General features: G+C 39.5%; 1 protein-coding gene across 1 annotated transcript in view; it reads right to left on the bottom strand.

Moving 5' to 3' along the window:
* Positions 1-11280, bottom strand: part of LOC104166757 (mitogen-activated protein kinase 11-like) — a 17724-nt gene extending 6444 nt beyond the window's left edge. The window contains exons 1-8 of the mRNA XM_009706805.1: positions 11260-11280; positions 11104-11162; positions 9855-9966; positions 7358-7387; positions 7182-7229; positions 4460-4574; positions 4265-4336; positions 2574-2653 (exon numbers count right to left, since the gene is read on the bottom strand). Coding sequence (XP_009705107.1) covers positions 2574-2653; positions 4265-4336; positions 4460-4574; positions 7182-7229; positions 7358-7387; positions 9855-9966; positions 11104-11162; positions 11260-11280 — 537 coding nt within the window. The remainder of the gene's footprint in view (positions 1-2573; positions 2654-4264; positions 4337-4459; positions 4575-7181; positions 7230-7357; positions 7388-9854; positions 9967-11103; positions 11163-11259) is intronic.
* Positions 11281-17758: the final 6478 nt, after the last annotated feature.

Genomic DNA, 17758 nt, shown 5'->3' with positions numbered 1-17758 from the left:
TACTCTGTTCTCTGCCATCATCTCAATTTCTGCAGCTATGATGAACTGATACAAAGATATTTTAAATCATTACATAGCACAGTCACTTTTCAAACTGTGTTCTAATTTAACAAGGCACATCTATTTATTTTTTCTGCTTCTTGTAAAATATAAGCATATTCTATCAAGACTCTAGACTACCATTAGTGACACATTTCAGAGTCTTGCTGAAAGAAGCAAGCCTTCATGTGTTATGTACCCAACCAGTTATAACTATATCAGCATTTTCTCTTTTTATTATGGGGGTTGACAGCAAGGCTTTCTAAAAGCATGATTTCTTCTTAGCAGCTGTAGCCAGTCATGTAGAGAACCACGTTTAAAGACTAGTCAAACACAGGCTTCACTCTACCTATTTTATGCCCCTAAAGTTCATAAAGGCAGCAAACACCTGCTAGAAGGTCAGGCTGTGCAGCTCCTATCAGAGTTAAGTCTTCCAGGGCATTAGTTTGTTCATATGTATGAACAGCAGAGCAAAAGAGAGCTGTCACACATTCTTTCATGGAAGCTACAGGCGAGGGTGGAAACAAGAGGTAAATTTATCTTACGACAAACATATGTGGATTTATGGATTATTTGTTTCTGTATGGACATCAATTAACATCACTAATCCAAACATGACTCAACAAGATATGGTCAAAATTATCTCCAACCTTGCCCAGAAGTCCTTTGAAAACAACACAGACCTATCAAAGTATACTTACCAACCTGTCCCCTCTGCTTATTTGTTCACCACAGAAACCCAACCAATAGAATCCAAACATTTAAATAATTCTGAAAATAATGAAATGCAATCACCATTTAAACACATATTAACATGAAAAATTGGCAAAACAGCTCAGTAGCTTGTGCTGAAACATCCCATGAGGTCGATCTTTTAGTTTCTAATTCTCAAATCCTCTACTTATAACTGAAAATAGGCTTGGCATTTCAGAAAACCTCTGACCTTGCTGTTAAAGAAATGGAAAAAACTGTCTGGGTCTGCAAGCTGCATTAAGAAATACCTAAACAATAAGGCCAAACTACAAACTAAAGAAGAACTAGAACGAACGAATAGAATAGATGCTCCCTTGCAAAGGCAAGTACCTCCAAGCAAGGTACGTATCTCTTTTGACATCGCTCCTCCAACCAGGCAGCGGCAGCCCAGAGGTGACCTAGCAGCACTCCCATTCATTAACTTGGTTTTTGTGTTCTCCCTGTGCTCTAAAGGTATAATTAGTCCCAGTAAAACAGTTTCAGGATTCCTGTAGCTCACTGAGTTATGCTCTGAAACATAAGAAATTAAACACAAAAGCAGATGCTATCTCCAGTGAATATTTAAAGTGTTTAATCTCATAATCAACAAGTTCACAAACTGACTAGTTGTAGGTAAATCACACATTTGTATACATGACTCTGAATGTGTTACTACAAAAAATGTAGGATCTTAATAACACATAAAGGCTATGCAAGGACCTACGCTTAGGACAGCACAGTCTGAGATTTGCTGGTTGATCCAGCCCCTGGCACAAGCATGGATCCTCCTCCTGCCCCGGCCATTCCCAGGTGCTGGGTACCCACAAACTCTGGGGCTGTGTGTTGACCTGCGCTGATGAGATTTCGTTATGCTTGGACCTTCCAGAAATACAGCATTGTTCTGGCTCTCCTACTGCTCCTGCTTACTTAACCCACTGGTGTATTCATTAGTAAATTCAAAGAAAACTCACCAATATACACACAAGCTGAAAAACAGCCATCACTATTAGCCTGAGGTGTATACAGAAAGGGTTTAAGAAAACACCTTCAGCTCAGGAGGTATCTGTGTGCTGTTCATCTGAATTTTTACACTGTGCCCACTACCTGCCTTTATCAATCAATATCACATCTCATGCCTCAGCTGGATATCCGTGGTTATTGCTTAAAGTGAATCCTTTAAGTGTAGCTTTAGCAGAGAAACAAAGTGGAAATTGTTCATTTACTCCATTACTATTTCAAAGAAGTCAGATGGAAAGTTAAAAATCACACTGTTAACTACACATATTATCATGAAAGTGGACCTTACACAAGTATTCAAAGAGATGAATAAACACAAATTTCAAATTAGGGATCCAAATAAGAGCACTCATGCAGAACACATTATTTGATTCTGATATCTCTGTTTAGATCCCTTACAACAACAGAAAGCATAAAAATGAAAGACATCAGATTTAGTAACAACAATACAATCCTCTGAGCTGAGCATCAGTTTGAATTTTATTATAAGTATAGCAGTAAAATATAAAAAAAATCATCAGGACCAATTGCAAAACTCCTTTCAAAAACCAAGTACATGAGAACAAGTATCAGAATTAATCCAGCTGAGACTCAAGACATTTGGATACCTCCAAAAGGAATACTTGTTGAATGGTGGCATTATAGCAGCAAAAAATAGAGATCATTTTAAAGTGCTTGCTCATTTCCAAATCAGAGTATCTGTGTAACACAACCAGTGGCATATGATGCCAGTTAGAGAAAAGAAAGATAGAACGTCAGTTAACTGAATGAAGCTGTGAACTCACATGTTCTGATGATATCTTCTTCAGAAGTTCAGAACTGGGTGTGCCCACAACTTCCATTATTCTCTTTAGTTGATCGATATCTGCATTATTTCAGGGAAATAAACAGCACACGGTCCTTCTGGGTTTAAACAATTAATGAGCTTTCATGCAGATAGTTAAGATGTTTAAAACTATTTGGCAAGACAATTCCATCGTAGTCCATGGAAGGATACCAATTCATACCTGCTTAAGCCTAGTCCTGGAGTATCACATTCTCTATTGTACTATATGAATCTGTCAGGTGTGCCTGTACGTGAGAAAGGTGTATATAAAATATTGTTTTCCTGTCCCAATCTAACATATTCTTAAGCTTGATTTTAATAGCATGTTTATGTTCCAGTGATCTGAGGGGTTTCTGAAGAACAGTCTAATATGATACAGCACATAGGGTTAGACTACTAATCTGAGGGCTAGTAAGTGGAAAGTTCTCATTTAGTAGCTTTAAAAATCTATTTTATAGAGGTCTGAAGATTAAGAACTTTGAAAATGTTCATTTTTCATTTTCATATATGACCTGTAAAGTATATTCCATTTTCCCTAGAGACTCAAGGTTATTTTACAGCTTTATTTAAATTGAGGTAATCATATAATTGTCGACAATATTGTATAACAGCAAAAAATACCTTATTTCTTGAAAACTAGATGTATTGACTTTTCCTAATACCACATATCATGTAATCAAACTGTCTGAAGCACAGTCATCATCCAGATGATGAGCATCTGGATGACGCCTGTGGTTACAATAGAGCCTAATGATGCTGAGCACAATAGAAAGGTCAGCGGGGAGACTTGGTCTCTGAGCTCTCTGAACAGTTTCAGGCAATTCTAATGTCATGTTGTTTTGCACCTGGCAACGGCTTAGTTTTAACAGAAGTGCTTGCTTTTTAAGGGGTTTCAGAGTACCGAGAACTGTCAATATTCAGTACAGAAGAATGTGCCTTTGTTTTTCACATTAAAAGCTTTCCTCCTCTGATGCAGTTGTTTCCTCATTATGTGGTTTTTCTTTAGTTTTCTTTTATTATTTTACTGCTCTCAGCAACAGCTCTTTTGTTTCTCCTGCCAGTGCAGGAAACGCCAGTGGAAATCCCTGATGCTCCAGCAGGGACCACAGCACAGCGCTGAAGAAAAGAGAGGGTTTTGTTACTTTTGTGGCATTTCTGGAACTGCTGGCTTTTTTAATAACAGGAGACAATATGCCTGTTAATTCAGTTATTATTTAAAAGTTAATTTGTTTGCATTTTAGGAACTTCTAACCTAAAAGCAATTCTATTTTTTAAAATTATATTAGGTGATCAAAAAATATTGCCTTTACTCAGCTTCAGTTTTAACGTAAGTTATTTCAACAAGATACACACATGGAAGAAATCTGCTCTGTTGTAACTAGGTTATTATTTAAATACAGATACACAACAAAGAATAAATGTAACTTATTGGTTTTTAGGAACATCTGTTACTGTTTTTTTTGCTACCAGTGGGTCTCATATTCAGCTGTCATACACACTAAACTGAAAAATTAGCAAAAATTGTTTGCTGTTTTAGAAGTTTGTTATCTCTAAAACACTTCCATAGAAACACTCAAGTCATTAGGAAAAAAAAAGGAAGAATTAAAGAGTATTTTTATAGCTGCATTTAAAGTTTTATGTTAAGGATACAATCATTTCCTGGAAACAGGGCCTTCCCTTTCAATAGCTCTGCCATGATGCATCCAACCGACCAGATGTCAACTGCCAAAAAACGGAGAGAGAAATGTGTATGATGAATTGAAGAGATCCTTGAACAGTTTTAGACCAAGAGGCAACTCTATCGCTATATCCAGCTGTAGCAAAATGCAAGTCTTCACAGTTTACCTGTTTGATTGTAGTGCATCCAGTTTAACATGATTTCTGGAGCTCTGTACCATCTTGTTGCAACATATCCGGTCATTTCATCATCAGTTTGTCGAGCTAAACCGAAGTCTAAAATCTACAGAATAAAAATAAAACAAAAGAAATAATAAGTTCAAAAATCCCTTTTCACTTTTGTTATAAGTACTGATTTTTGTGAGGGAGGTGAGGCACTGGAAGAGATCGCCCAGAGAAGCTGTGGCTGCCCCATCCCTGGCAGTGTTCAAAAGGCCAGGTTGGATGGGGCTTTGAGCAACCTGGTCTGGTGGAAGGTGTCCCTGCCCATGGCAGCGGGGCTGGAACTGGATGGGCTTTAAGGTCCCTTCCAACCAAACCGCTCTATGATTCATTCTATGATTCCCTATGATTACTCATTTCTGAGTTTATCCATAGTTCCTCAATATCGGTGAAGTAAACCAGCAACACTCTGTGGACGAGCTCCTCTGCTCTGCCTGCTGTACCCCTGCAGCCTACGGGTCTGCATAAAGATGCTTCCACTGCGATGAGCCTGGCCCTCTGTCCTCTAAGGCAAACTTTACATTTTGCCTCAAGTTCAATTTTCCACTGACATTCATTTGCTAAAAATAAGCACTGTTGCTATAAAAAATGAAACGCTATCAACTGGGAATGTTTGCGTAAATGCCAATGGCAAGTGCCACTGGCCATTTAAACATTTAAAACCCACATGAACTCATCACAAATCTGCAGAATTTCTGTTGTTTCCCTCTCATGTCTATCTAAGCATTTACCCAAATCACCCATCATTCCGATGCCACTAGGAGAGAAACATATATCCTGCGTAACAAGGTAGATTTAAATCACATGCCATCTGTTTTCGGTAGAACTCCCCCACCGACAGAACAAAGGAGCTCTGTTTAGGTACACATATTACTCACAGGCCTGATAGCAAAATGTTCCCTTCCATATGCTCTCCCTTGCTAAGTTTACATTGACAGGAAGTTATTTCAATTCAGTTTTTCCTGCTCATTTCTTTGCTTTCTATTTTTTGATTAGCCTATGTCCCACTAATAATGGAGCTAAAAGGTATCCCTAACTCTAAGAGAGCCTCAGCGCTGTTAAGTCAGTCATCTGAGCCAGTTAGCATCTCTTCAAATAGAAATGTGAATTAAGATCAGTGGCAACCTCCCATGATGAGATCCAGGATTATTTATTAAGCTGCTGGCTAATCCTTTTCATTGGGAGTAAGAAAATTTTAAAAGTATCATTTGAAATTCCTCAGTTATAATCCAATTTAAAGATAATAAAAGCCTAAAGAAAAATATTGAGATAGAAATAACACATTAACAACTTTACTTCTAATATACTTTAAAAGCATTATTTATTTCTTAAATAAGCCAAAATAAAAGCATGAGGCAAACAAGGCATGAAAAATGGTGTGAAACTCGAACACTAATGCCCTTATTTTTATAAGGGTTTGGGCAATATTTTCCTTTAATAGCTGATCCCTTCTATCAAATGCATACATACACATTTTCCTTCTTTTTGCTTCTATTTCCTTTTTGGTTGTACCTGGAAATATCCACCAGTTTGTTCTATTAGAAAATAATTTGGTATCAGAGGAAGTAAATCTATAAATATAAACAAAGCAAAGAGCAGTGTAACAAATGCTAAGCAGGGAGATGCACAGATACCACAATAACAGAAAAAAACCATTAGAAGTCTCCTTTACTTACACTACAAAAATACAGGACACATTTTAGAGTGCATGATCAGACCCAGATGACCCATAAAATCTCACAGATGCTGAACATACATGCATGAAGACATTAAAGGGATAATCACGAAACTTGCTGAGCATCTGCAAGTGTCACTAAACCAAACAGGAACTATGGTTTCTCACCACGGATCCGGATTAGCACGAGAACCTAGCTGCACTGCCCTTACTCACTATTGTGATTTTTTTGCTGATCTCGTAGTATTTGGAATCTTTTCTTAAATCCCCCACAGCTGGAATAAAGTGATTACATCAGAGTCTCAGTCACAGGGAGAAGGATGTTTCTGCTGTCATGGAGAAATGCTGAACTTCTCATTCTTAGGCTTAAAGGCTTAGAAAGCTAGATGACATCTTTTCCTTCTCCAGAGTCTCATGCTTATTATGTAATACTGTATCACACAGATACACAAGTATGTGTATTTATATAGATGTGTACATTAAAATAGCATTTGAGAAGTGTGGATTACATGGATTACAGGGTTCTTTTTGTTTGGGTTTTTTGGTGTTTTTTTTTTCCTGCCTGTAACTAGTAACATAACTGGTAATACTTGTATCTTTTTCCATATCGTTATTTAATTTAGCTTGTGTATTCTACAGATATAAAAATGAAAGTTGTTACAAAGCTTCATCTAAACATGGCAGATGCAGATACGTTTCACAGATCAAACTTTCAAGATATACTCAGTTAAGTACTCACTCATGGGCCAAATTATTAGCCTATGTACCATCTACGAGGAACTAGGGATGAACGTTTTGCAAAGACTTGTGTTCATACTAAATTAACATTTGGGAGAAAACACATGTTCATGGAAATGGGTTTTCTATGCTAGAGGAGCAACAGTAGCAAGGAGTTGAGATTAATGGCATCAGAATTAAAAACAGTAGCTAGATGTTTTCTCAGAAAACTGTCACCTTGAGAGCTTTTACAACATTCTTCATTATGATACCTACCCTCAATTCACAGTCTTCATTTACGGCTAGGTTACTGGGCTTCAGGTCCTGGAGCAGAACAGAGTTAGTCAAATATGATTTTAACCTTTTAAAGTATATTATAACTATGTCTCAGCAACACACTTGATGCACAGAGGGACACACTCCATTTTTATTATTGCAATAAGTGAACTCACCCGATGGATGATTCCAGCTGAGTGAATATACTGTGAAACAAAAAGGGAAAAAAAAAAAAGGTAAAATTTGAAGTTAGAGGTGAAGGAAGATACAAGTCACTTATTTTTTCGCTTCTGAGACTGTTTTATATACAGAAAAGAGTTCTGTCACACTACATTTTCAGATCAAATGGAGGTATGACAAACTTCAAAACCTCCTCGTTTTGTCTTATCCAGAGCTGGATATTTCAAGAAGGGTAATCATGAAGACTAGATTCTACCACAAAAGAAGGCAGTTGCAGTGATTCTCCTGTTAAAAGTTTCTTATCAATCTGGAATTTGTTCCAGTCTTACCTGGATGCCCATGTTGATCAGCCAATGGCTCAGTGAAGTCAGTGGCCTAGGGAGCAGCACGGCTGACTCCTAGATGATGTAAGTCACCTTGCCATAGTGTGAATGCTGATGGGGCTGAGATATTTACACCCTGGGACAGGTTAGTGACCAACACACCCACCTAAGCCACGGCACTACTTCAGGTCCACATTCAAAGCAGGAACCCAAAGCAGTATTTTAGTGGCTATTTAGTGTCTCTGCTATTTTACATAAAACATTAAAACTCAAGATTGAAAAAAGCTTACTCTGTAATTGCCTATCGTTCACTTGTTAGGATTAACAGCCCATTTATCTGTGATCTTACCGACCAGGATCAGCAAGACCTTGAAAACCTTCTCTTCTGTTCTCTGGAGGTGAATTCACCTTTTTTAAGAGCAGAGATTACACGCAAAACCTGTGCGTCAACTGGAAACCCCAAAGAAAACACAAGGGCATTCTTCTTGTTCCAGACCTACACACTGCTTATCAGAAGGTCAGGGCCACCCCGAGGGCTCCTCACAACACCTGCGAGCAGCTGAATGAAGAGGAAACCAAACCACTGCTTGCGACAGAAGGAGCTGTGTCCCCGCTCTGCCGAGATGACGACCACAGCTCCTCTCAATGCCACCACGCAGCCCTCTCCCAGCCAGCTGAGGAGCTTGCCAAGCTATGCAGCTCCACACGAACGCTTCATCTGCTCGGACGGCTTCCGCAGGGCGCGAAGCCTGTGCTCCATACCGCTGAACGCACCTACCAGCCAGCCCAAAGCTTGCTCAGGTATGCAAATACACGTCGTAATGACTCCCGCATTGATGTAAGCAAGGAGTTATATACGATCAAGTGGTCTTCAACTAATGTGACAAGAGAATTTCAATTCCAGAAGAGACGAACCACCATGAACCCTTCCCCTTCGAAACACAGCCAGAAATGCACCTGAGTGCATTTCTGAAATTAATATTCCCTTTAGAGCACAACTCTTACTATTATTTAGCTCTGACACAACATAGCCTTATATTCAAAGCCACAAGCAGGATAATCAACTCCAGCATCCATCTTCCTAACTAAGCTATTAACTTAAGTAAATGAGACAAAGCAATTAAGGGCTCAGTTCTGCAATTTTTACTCACTAAAATCTGCACTTAAATTAACAGAACCCGCACGCATGAATAAGAATTACTGTCTCAGGTGCAAGGTGACTTGCTGAAAATCATGCAATAAATATTTCAGACGCAGTATTTACCACAGCTTGCTTTCAAACATACAGTTATTTTCCATGTCTAAAATATCCACTAGTGTTAAGTTAGTTACTAAAGCAGCTGACCCCTCTCTTTGCTTATACCTGGGAAAATCAACACTGGTCCGAGAAGATGCTTGCCACCTAGTAATGGGAAGCATTTGCTACATCTTCTCCTGTTTATAGACACTTATATGTTTAAGGCAGCAAAATGATATATATTTTAATTCTTTCCGAAGAACATTTTGCTACAGTTTCATTGCCAATCAACTATGTTTTCTAATTGTATAAATTTTAACTGATACGATTAAAGGAAACAATGACTTTACAGGCAGAGTAAATCCTAAGTGACTGTGTGTAACATCATACATTGCTAGGATAAACTTCTGCTTCCAGACATTTCCCAAAGAACCCAGCTAACTTGGTTATCTCTTCACCCATGTGATGGTCTGTACAAAAATCAGGGCTGTAGTTTTTCAAGCTGGCTCATGTCTTTCAAAGCACAGATGTGAGTTACTTGCCATATCACTGTTTGTCAATTTCACATTCTTCCGAAGTTTTTCCGCCACCTTCTCATGACAGGTTAAGCATCTAAAACGCACACTCTGCACTACAGAACATGTTCACTTGAGACATTATATAGCGAGTGATTCTCCTTCAATAATAACTTAGACACTGATTTAAAGTTCATGTTCAAGGGGACTATTCACATGTATTGTGCATGTAAACGTTGGCAGGTTTGGGGTTTTATTTCTGGTTAGAAAAATTATCTGAAATTTTCTGAATGGATTGCTGCTATCTGCGCACTCCTAAGACATAAGAAAAAGTGTTTAAGTACTGCCACTGGAACGAACCAGTTGTTACTACAACAGTTCAGTTGCTGACTCTAAAACTCCTGCATCCAGCCAGTACCTTAAGACCTCGAAGTAACTGATAGATGAGAAACTGTATATGGTCATCCGTTAACTTCTGGCACTTCACAATGTTATTCAGGTCTGCACCCATTAAATTTGTCACAAGATACCTGTGAAAATAAAATAGAGAGGAGAAAACAAAGAAACACACGTCATTTAAGAATGGCAGAATGTAAATCCTTCTAAAAGCAGCACGTCTAAAGAGTAACTACACACTCCCATGTAGTTTCCTTTTCCAGTTTCTACTAACACACAGTTTTTGCCCTTTAAATCGGCTATGAGCTTTAATAATGGAGTCACAGCTATGAGATTTAATATAATGAAAAATAAAAATGCTTACAGTACATTAAAAAGTTTTTATCTCTGTTTTCTCCATGACACACTACAGCAGGTCAGTGAGGGGAGAACCCATCATATTTTGAGATGAATAGGAAGCCTCACCCAACATCAAAGCGGGAGCCTGTGGCACTGAAACGACAGTACCTGCAAGGCCCCGGAACAGCTGATGATGGAGATTAACATTGGATTGGCTGAAATAGGTGTTTTGTGTAACTTCCCTCCCTGCCCCCTCTGGAAGTTTTATTTTTTGACAAATTTTGCAGAAACATTGATTCTTTTCCAAAAACAGTGCTAGAACAAATGAATCTATCATACCCAGTTCTCATTTGTGTAATTTTTACCCCAGAGTCAAAGGGGTTTGGCCACTAACTTCCACAGAGACAAAACCATATTAATTACTATTTCTTCTGCTAAATTGTTTACCTAAGTGCTTATACATGATGTAAACCAAGAGGAACTCAGCATAAATTGTATGTTTGAGTAACACCAAAATACACCTAGGTTAGTCAGGAATAGTCCCAGGTTAGTCAGGAATCTAGCCTAAATTTACCTTGTCTCAGTTAACCAACAGAATACTTTCCTACACTCCTGAACTATCCCATCCAGCTGTGAAAAAAATAATCTACAGCTAACACGTAATTGAAAAAGTTTCAAGTTTACTGGCATTTATAGGTATATGGTAAATGGTTTGATGCTGCATAATCTTATTAATTATCATTCAAAAAAGTACAAAAATAAGGCCCATCCTCCTGCCTCTTCTTTTGTGGAAAAGTCACAAAAATATTTATTTGTGTCTTCACACAAAGCCAACTGTGGCTGCAAGTCTATTAGAAAAGTATATGCTTCCTTTCTAAAATCAGTGGTATTTACTTACTAACTAATCAGAATGATTGTAAAATTTTACTTACACTTCATTAAAATTTTCTATTGATGTTGCAGGTGTAAAAACATCTAGCAATCCTATAACCTGAAAGATGAGGGAATTGACATTTTATTTTTAGAAATCTGTAAAGCAACATGTAATTAGTATTGACAGTGCTTAGCATTTTTAGGATGAAACTTACACAAATATGACATATGGTCATCCTGAAAACTTAGCACAACTGGCACAACAGGCGGTCTATCAGGTATAGCCTCAGCTATATCCATGATCAACAGAAAATTATATTAAAATACAAAAAGCAATTACAACAAGACTTTAGACAATCAGAAATAAAGGCAGGAAAAGTAACATCTCATTACAGAAAAGCTGACACGTGGCTTGTACACTTGTTATAGTTAAGATTATGCACAATTTCATGGGTTTTCTTGTTCTGTTGTTTAACTTTGTTAGCATCCTTTCTCCAGGATACTTTTCAATCCACTATATTTTATTCAGGCTTCAATTCATCAAGGTACTTTTAAGGAGGTGGATACTGCCACTGAAATTAACTGTTTGCCACAAACTTAGAATAGTACTCAATTATTTGGGGCCTGAAGTTCTACTCTCTTTCATCTAGATATTACACTGTTAATTTCAATGAGAGTATCTACCCTTAATTTCTCAACAGAATCCAAATTCAGCAAAAGCAGGTTTGAGGTATTTTTTTTCCTGGACTGATGTTTCAACAGCATCCAACAGTAGTGAGCAGAACACTCTCATTACTTTAGTTAGCAAAGAGTAGGACCACTTCTTTTGTATTTCATTATCTGCATCTTCAAGATGAAATTAGATCATTTTTAAATAAAAAGGCAGCCTTTTACTGAAAGTGTCTACTTTAAAGTCCAGTGACTTCACTACACATAAGATGGCTAGGTCCAGGCATCTTGGGTAGCTAAAAGCTGCATATACTTTTTGAGAAAGATTGTACCTAACTGAAATTAAGCCTATACTGCAAACTTTTGTCATGAAAATCCGAAGGGAAAGAACTCACTCTCCACTTACGTTCTCATGCTTCATGTGCTTCAGCAACCTCAGCTCTCGGTAGGTCCTCCTCGCGTGAATAAGTGATTGAAAAGGTCTTGAGAGCTTTTTCACTGCCACCTTCTGTCTTGTTTTGGTATCATAAGCTGAACTAGAAAAGGAGAAGAAAAAGCCCACGTCGATAGCATGTTCTACTGCAAAGCTGTCAGCTAGTTCACTGGAGAAACCTGTCCTCGTACTCCTTCCTTTGCCCTCCTTCCCCTTCTACTCAGAGGGACCTAGTCAGCACTAACTCTGAGTATTCAGAGACAGTTCCCTTGTTTTCCATCTAGCAAATTACTAACACTTACGACAATGTTCAGGACTCATCCCCAGGTAAGCCTTCCCCATACGACAGGAAAAATAACCAGAGAATTAGCTCCGTTAGTGCAGCTCCAGCCTCCAACTCCAAGGTAAGGCTTGTAGGGAAGATGCGGATTGCAACTCTGGCTCTTACTGAACAAACTGGAGTCTTTACTAATTAGAGGAATGCTGCCGTTGTGTCTAGCAATATTAATTACCAATATGACCATTAGCTTGCTAGATAATGCCACAAAACCGGTATCAAATTAGGATGTTGACATAGCCAAGGCCATACTGTTTCCTTGGGAAATGCTGGTAACAAGTGAACACCGGGTACACATCTTACACGCCAGCCCACAGATCCTGCTGACCCACAGCATGTGCTTAACTTCGTACAGATGGAGATGCCCCGCTGAAGAGGACACTAAATACATACGTCACCATTTGCACAAAAGGGAGACCCACTGTTTTTTGTGCATTACAAAGACACAACAAGCACAACAAGCCACAAATAAATGCCACCTGTTATGTAGTACAGGAATAAAAATGATCTCTGTATGTATTACTTCATGACACTACACAGTACAATTATAAAAAGATTCAGGTTGCTACCTTCTCTTACAAAGAAAAAAAAATTTTTTTAAATTGTGACTTGTATCCATGAAGTTAAAATTGTGTTCAATTAAAATACCTTGAAATTCTCTGTTTAAAGTGTGGATAACACTATCTACACTTGCTAGAGAGCATCAGTGAGCCAAGAACCTTCACACACATTTATCTTACAGAACTTTTTTGGAGTTACAAACGTGAAAATTAGGTAACATGAAAAATGCATGGAGTAGGACAACAGCCAACGGTCAGACCAAATGCTATTAGCTCCTTATGAACAGTGTTTTTAGACACTCCTGCAAATTGTGGTAGGAGACACCTGCTAGAGACAAAAAGCATCGATCGTGCCTGCAGTAGCTCCCAAACTAATACACCGAGCCTCTAATTAGCAGAGCAGGAGTCCCCCTACTTGGAGCTAAAGTCATGAAGAGCAAAGCCTCTTTATTTGCAGGCAGCTGGAGGACAAGGTGGTGTTTTTAATGAGAAGCAACAAAGGACACAAGGAACAAATGGCCAGGAAGAAGAGTGGCATCTGAAAGGTGATCGTGATCCAGTTACCCTAGAATTCACCCAGCCACCACAAAGGCCAGTGCAGGGCACAATCCAGCAAAGGTTTTTTATTTTTTTGATAAAAACAGAGTAAGAAGAAGTAGATTTAATCAACAAGTTTCCTGCAGGCATTTTTTTGTGAGTCACTCATGAGACAAATTAAACAGATAAGCAGATTACTTTAGCTAGTTTCTTGCAAGCATCACAGGAGTGGATCTTCAGGGAAATTTTAAAGGTGTACGGGGTTGTGCCTTTGCTGAGCCCTGAGGAAGGGCATTCCCCGAGCAGAAGAAAGCAAGCATAGGAAGAAGGAGAAGACTGGTATCACTCTGAGGTGTGGGTGGAAGCGATATGACAGAGATACTTGTTCCGACAGTAGGGACACAGTTATTCAGGATATGAGGATGCTGTGTTGCTCAAATATGTGGAGCAGCTCAAGGAATGAATGCTGTGAGAAGAACTGACAACAGCAATATCTTAAATTCCACATGACTGGCCACAGGGACAACATGAAGATTGCACTAGTAAATCTGAAGAAATAAAAAGGAAGCCAACGCTTAGCTGTTAATGTAACAAAGATCAGATAAAATTGCCCTCTGTATAATCCTGGCCAACGAAGCCACTGGAGAACACCGCCAAGTCTCACAAATACATACTTTCTATATCCTTTCCAACTTTTTTCCAGTGGAAAAGGAAATATTTATCCAGATAAATAAATAACACTGCCCAAAACAGCAGTCTGTGCTTAACATCTCATCTCTTCTGGTAATTCACAAGCCTTCCCACTCATGCTTGTACCCATTTGTGAAATACTGTGTACATTATACAAGGCTAGGAGAAATTAGGTTTTAAATGCTGTTATCATGATAAACATCCATCTCCTCCCAATTCTAAGGTCAAATGTGGGTTTCAGTGTTTTAAAAAACACTGATCTTTAAGACTGATTGCTGTTAACCCTCCATATGACTCAAGGCTGCAAAGCATTCAGAGGGTACAAAGCACTATCTTTTTAGCTTCAGTAATTCCTACGACAGCAGCTTTTTAGATCCAGGATGGAAGCACACAAGGGCGGGGGGGGGGAAGAGAAAACAAATGGCAACTTGTCTCCTGGGTCCTCCAATGGAAAAGTCATGAATTGAAGCTTCACAGGCCAGGGCCTGACTTGGTTTAAAGGAGTTCTTCCGCAGTCAAGAAACTGTACCAAATGGTAATCAGAGCTAATGCCTTCAGGCTTTTTCCTTGCCTGGTTTACCATCATCATAATTCAAGTTATTAACAGTGAAGCGTTCAAAAATATAGATTTCACGCTGTTTGAACTCTCTTGTTTGTCAGATTCAAGGACGAATTGCATCCGTGATCTCTGCTACTGCCCCTGTGATCACATTTTGCAAGCAGCAGGCCACTGCCTGCCTTCCACACCCCTTGTAGGCTTATGCCTCTTATTTTAGAGTCCCGCTCCCCCTCTTGCTATTACGTCACCATAGCTGCAATCTGGGTTGTCCCCCGAATCCCTCATCATCCTCTCGAGTAAACTGTTAGGTGGCAGGATGAGCTGCTTCCCTTTCTGGATGATTTCCCCAAGAACGTTCAGCTTTCAGACTAGTCCCTGGATCGGACATCTCTGGTCCCAGTCACGGTGAAAATATGGGCCCACCTGTGCTTGGCACCTGCAAACCTTTCCTCGGGGGCCTGTAACCAGCCTGACTAAAAGGATTCAAAATGGCTTCTTAGGAAAAAAAACACCAAATAAAACATGCTGTTAACTAGTTTGATTTAACAGGGAAGAAAAGAGTTAGAGGCCTTCACTTTCCCCTACCCTACATGACACCCAACTGACACCCTCCCCACTTCTGCATTGAGACTGGAGAGGGCTTCTCTGCTGGTCCCTTGGCGTTTGCATCGCCTCACAAACAACCGCTGGCAGATTACAGCCTCTTTTTCTTTTGCAAGGTTATTTTCTACAGGCTTCAACTTTGGCCAGCCACTTGTGTTTATACCTGGTTTATACACACTTACACCTGGAAACAAATCATCCTTCCAATGGTTCAGCTACTGTTTCCCGAATTTCTTTGACACTGCTTATTCTGAGGTGTCTTACCTCTGATTATGATGTAACTTCGTGCAGCTGGACAGAGTAGTACGATGGAGATTAATTTTGATACCTGCAAAGGGATATTGTCTCCCATCTCTATTCTTCACTGTTAGCATTAATTTGTTGTAGGCAGTGAAAATAAGTGACTTTCAGTTGCATATCGTCAGTGATTATTTCTGACATCATCATTAAGCAGTATGCTCACATGCCTCAGTAGAATACAGGGACACCGCTTTAGACAGACTTTCTACCATAATTTAAAAAGAAACGCAATTACTACTAATTTTTTAATTTACAAGAAATAAACTTTGTAACAACCTTAGCAATAGCTTTTTCAGATATCATCATTCTTGACCCAGAACCCTTTGCAGTTATGACACATTTTTAACTGTCTGTCCGTTCCAAGATCAAGGATAAAAAGCCATTATTCTGCTTACAGCGATGGCATCATTTTCACACAGATTAGAGACTTTTGCTTAGTGTGATTTTCAAACGTTGCTTAAATTAGACTTACCTTTTCAGTGTTGTCAACCCCTATATTTAATAATTCTATTGAAGTTCCACTGGATGAGATACAAATCTCTATTTATACACACATTTTCCCAGTTCTTAAGGTTTCAGAGAAAAGTCTGAACGTAGGATGCTAATGCAGTCCAAAAACTCAGGAGGCAGAAAGCACAGGATTTTAACAGTTTCACGCTAACTGCATGACTTTTGATGGGCCGTGGATTTTTAGTAGCTGATGTCTATAAACACGGCCATACCTACAGCCATTTCCCCAGTATCCACGGACAGTTTATCCTCTGTGGTTGCAGAGCAGTAACAGCGGACAGACAAACCATCCATGTGTGCAGCCTGCTCCAACCCTTCAGGGCTTTTGGGATCAGGAGCACACCACTCAGCTACAGAGGACTTAGCCTTCAGGATCAAGTTTGCTTCAACAGCCAGAGGGCTGCTTGCGGGAGCCCAATCTAACAAACCACACACGGAGCCAACTCATACCCTACTTAGCAAATTCCAGTATCCAATGCAGGAAGAACTCTTCCAGGGATCAACTGGTCCCCTTGGGCTACTGCCAGTCCCTGAACTTCCTAATGCTTTGGGCTCAGAAAGGGCTTATTAGCTGGGCACAGTACTACCCACAGCACCTGGAAAAAGTTCAGCTGGAGTGCAGTGTTCTGTCTAGTGAGTCATCTTCATTCCTGGAGCCAGCTCAGGTCTAGCTGATGCAGAATGAAGGCGTGACCCAAGCTGGCTGTATGCAGTGCCAGTCTTGCGTCTGCAGCAAGCTGTCCATTTGCTGTAGATCACCTGTGTCTGCCACTATTCCATCCTCATCATCCCATATAACCCTGAGGTTTTGGTTGTCTACAATGTGTGATTTTATGCTTGTGGAATAATTAGGTATACTTATTCCAAGTGATTCATTTGCGGTTAAGTGCAAAAAAAAAAACCCCAAAACAACAGAGAAGCCTAACTTTTCCAATTTATTTTATATAATTCACTGTTCTAGCTTGCAAGCTGTTACGTCTACATCATCAGAAGTTTGACAACCGGTTGGACACATGATACGAGACTTGGGGAAAACACTGTACGCAAGCAGATCTTTAAATTTGCTCCTTGTGACAATGACACTGAGCCTGGGTTATCCCCACATTGTTCTAGACTTTTTTTTCCTTTCACTGCAGCACAATATAAGTTTCTTTCCTTCACTGAGTCACATTCATTTAGAACATGTGAAGACTCTCCATTACATGTAAGTGTTAAGAGGAAAAACAAAGAAAAAATGCAATTCATGCTCAAAACACAGATTCACAACTTTGAGCTCTTTGAGCATCCTTTCATGTACCCACCGACTCCTTCCATTACAGGAGACATGAACCTCCTGGTGGACAATTGTCCCCTTAATATGTAAGATCCTGAATCCCTGAGAAAAACAAGAGCGAGCAGCAGAAGGGTGCCTGTGAACAAGCATAGAGGGGAAGGAACGGAAGAGGGGTCAACACACAGAGAACGTAATCATTGAGGCAGGCAGCCCTTACTGCACCGCGCATTGCCCTGGGACATC

This window comes from Cariama cristata, unplaced genomic scaffold (assembly GCF_000690535.1).
Source record: "Cariama cristata isolate BGI_N322 unplaced genomic scaffold, ASM69053v1 scaffold38588, whole genome shotgun sequence".
In the NCBI taxonomy this organism is placed as follows: Eukaryota; Metazoa; Chordata; class Aves; order Cariamiformes; family Cariamidae; genus Cariama; species Cariama cristata.
Note: the sequence above shows the minus strand (reverse complement) of the source record. Positions and strands in the feature narration are given on the sequence as shown.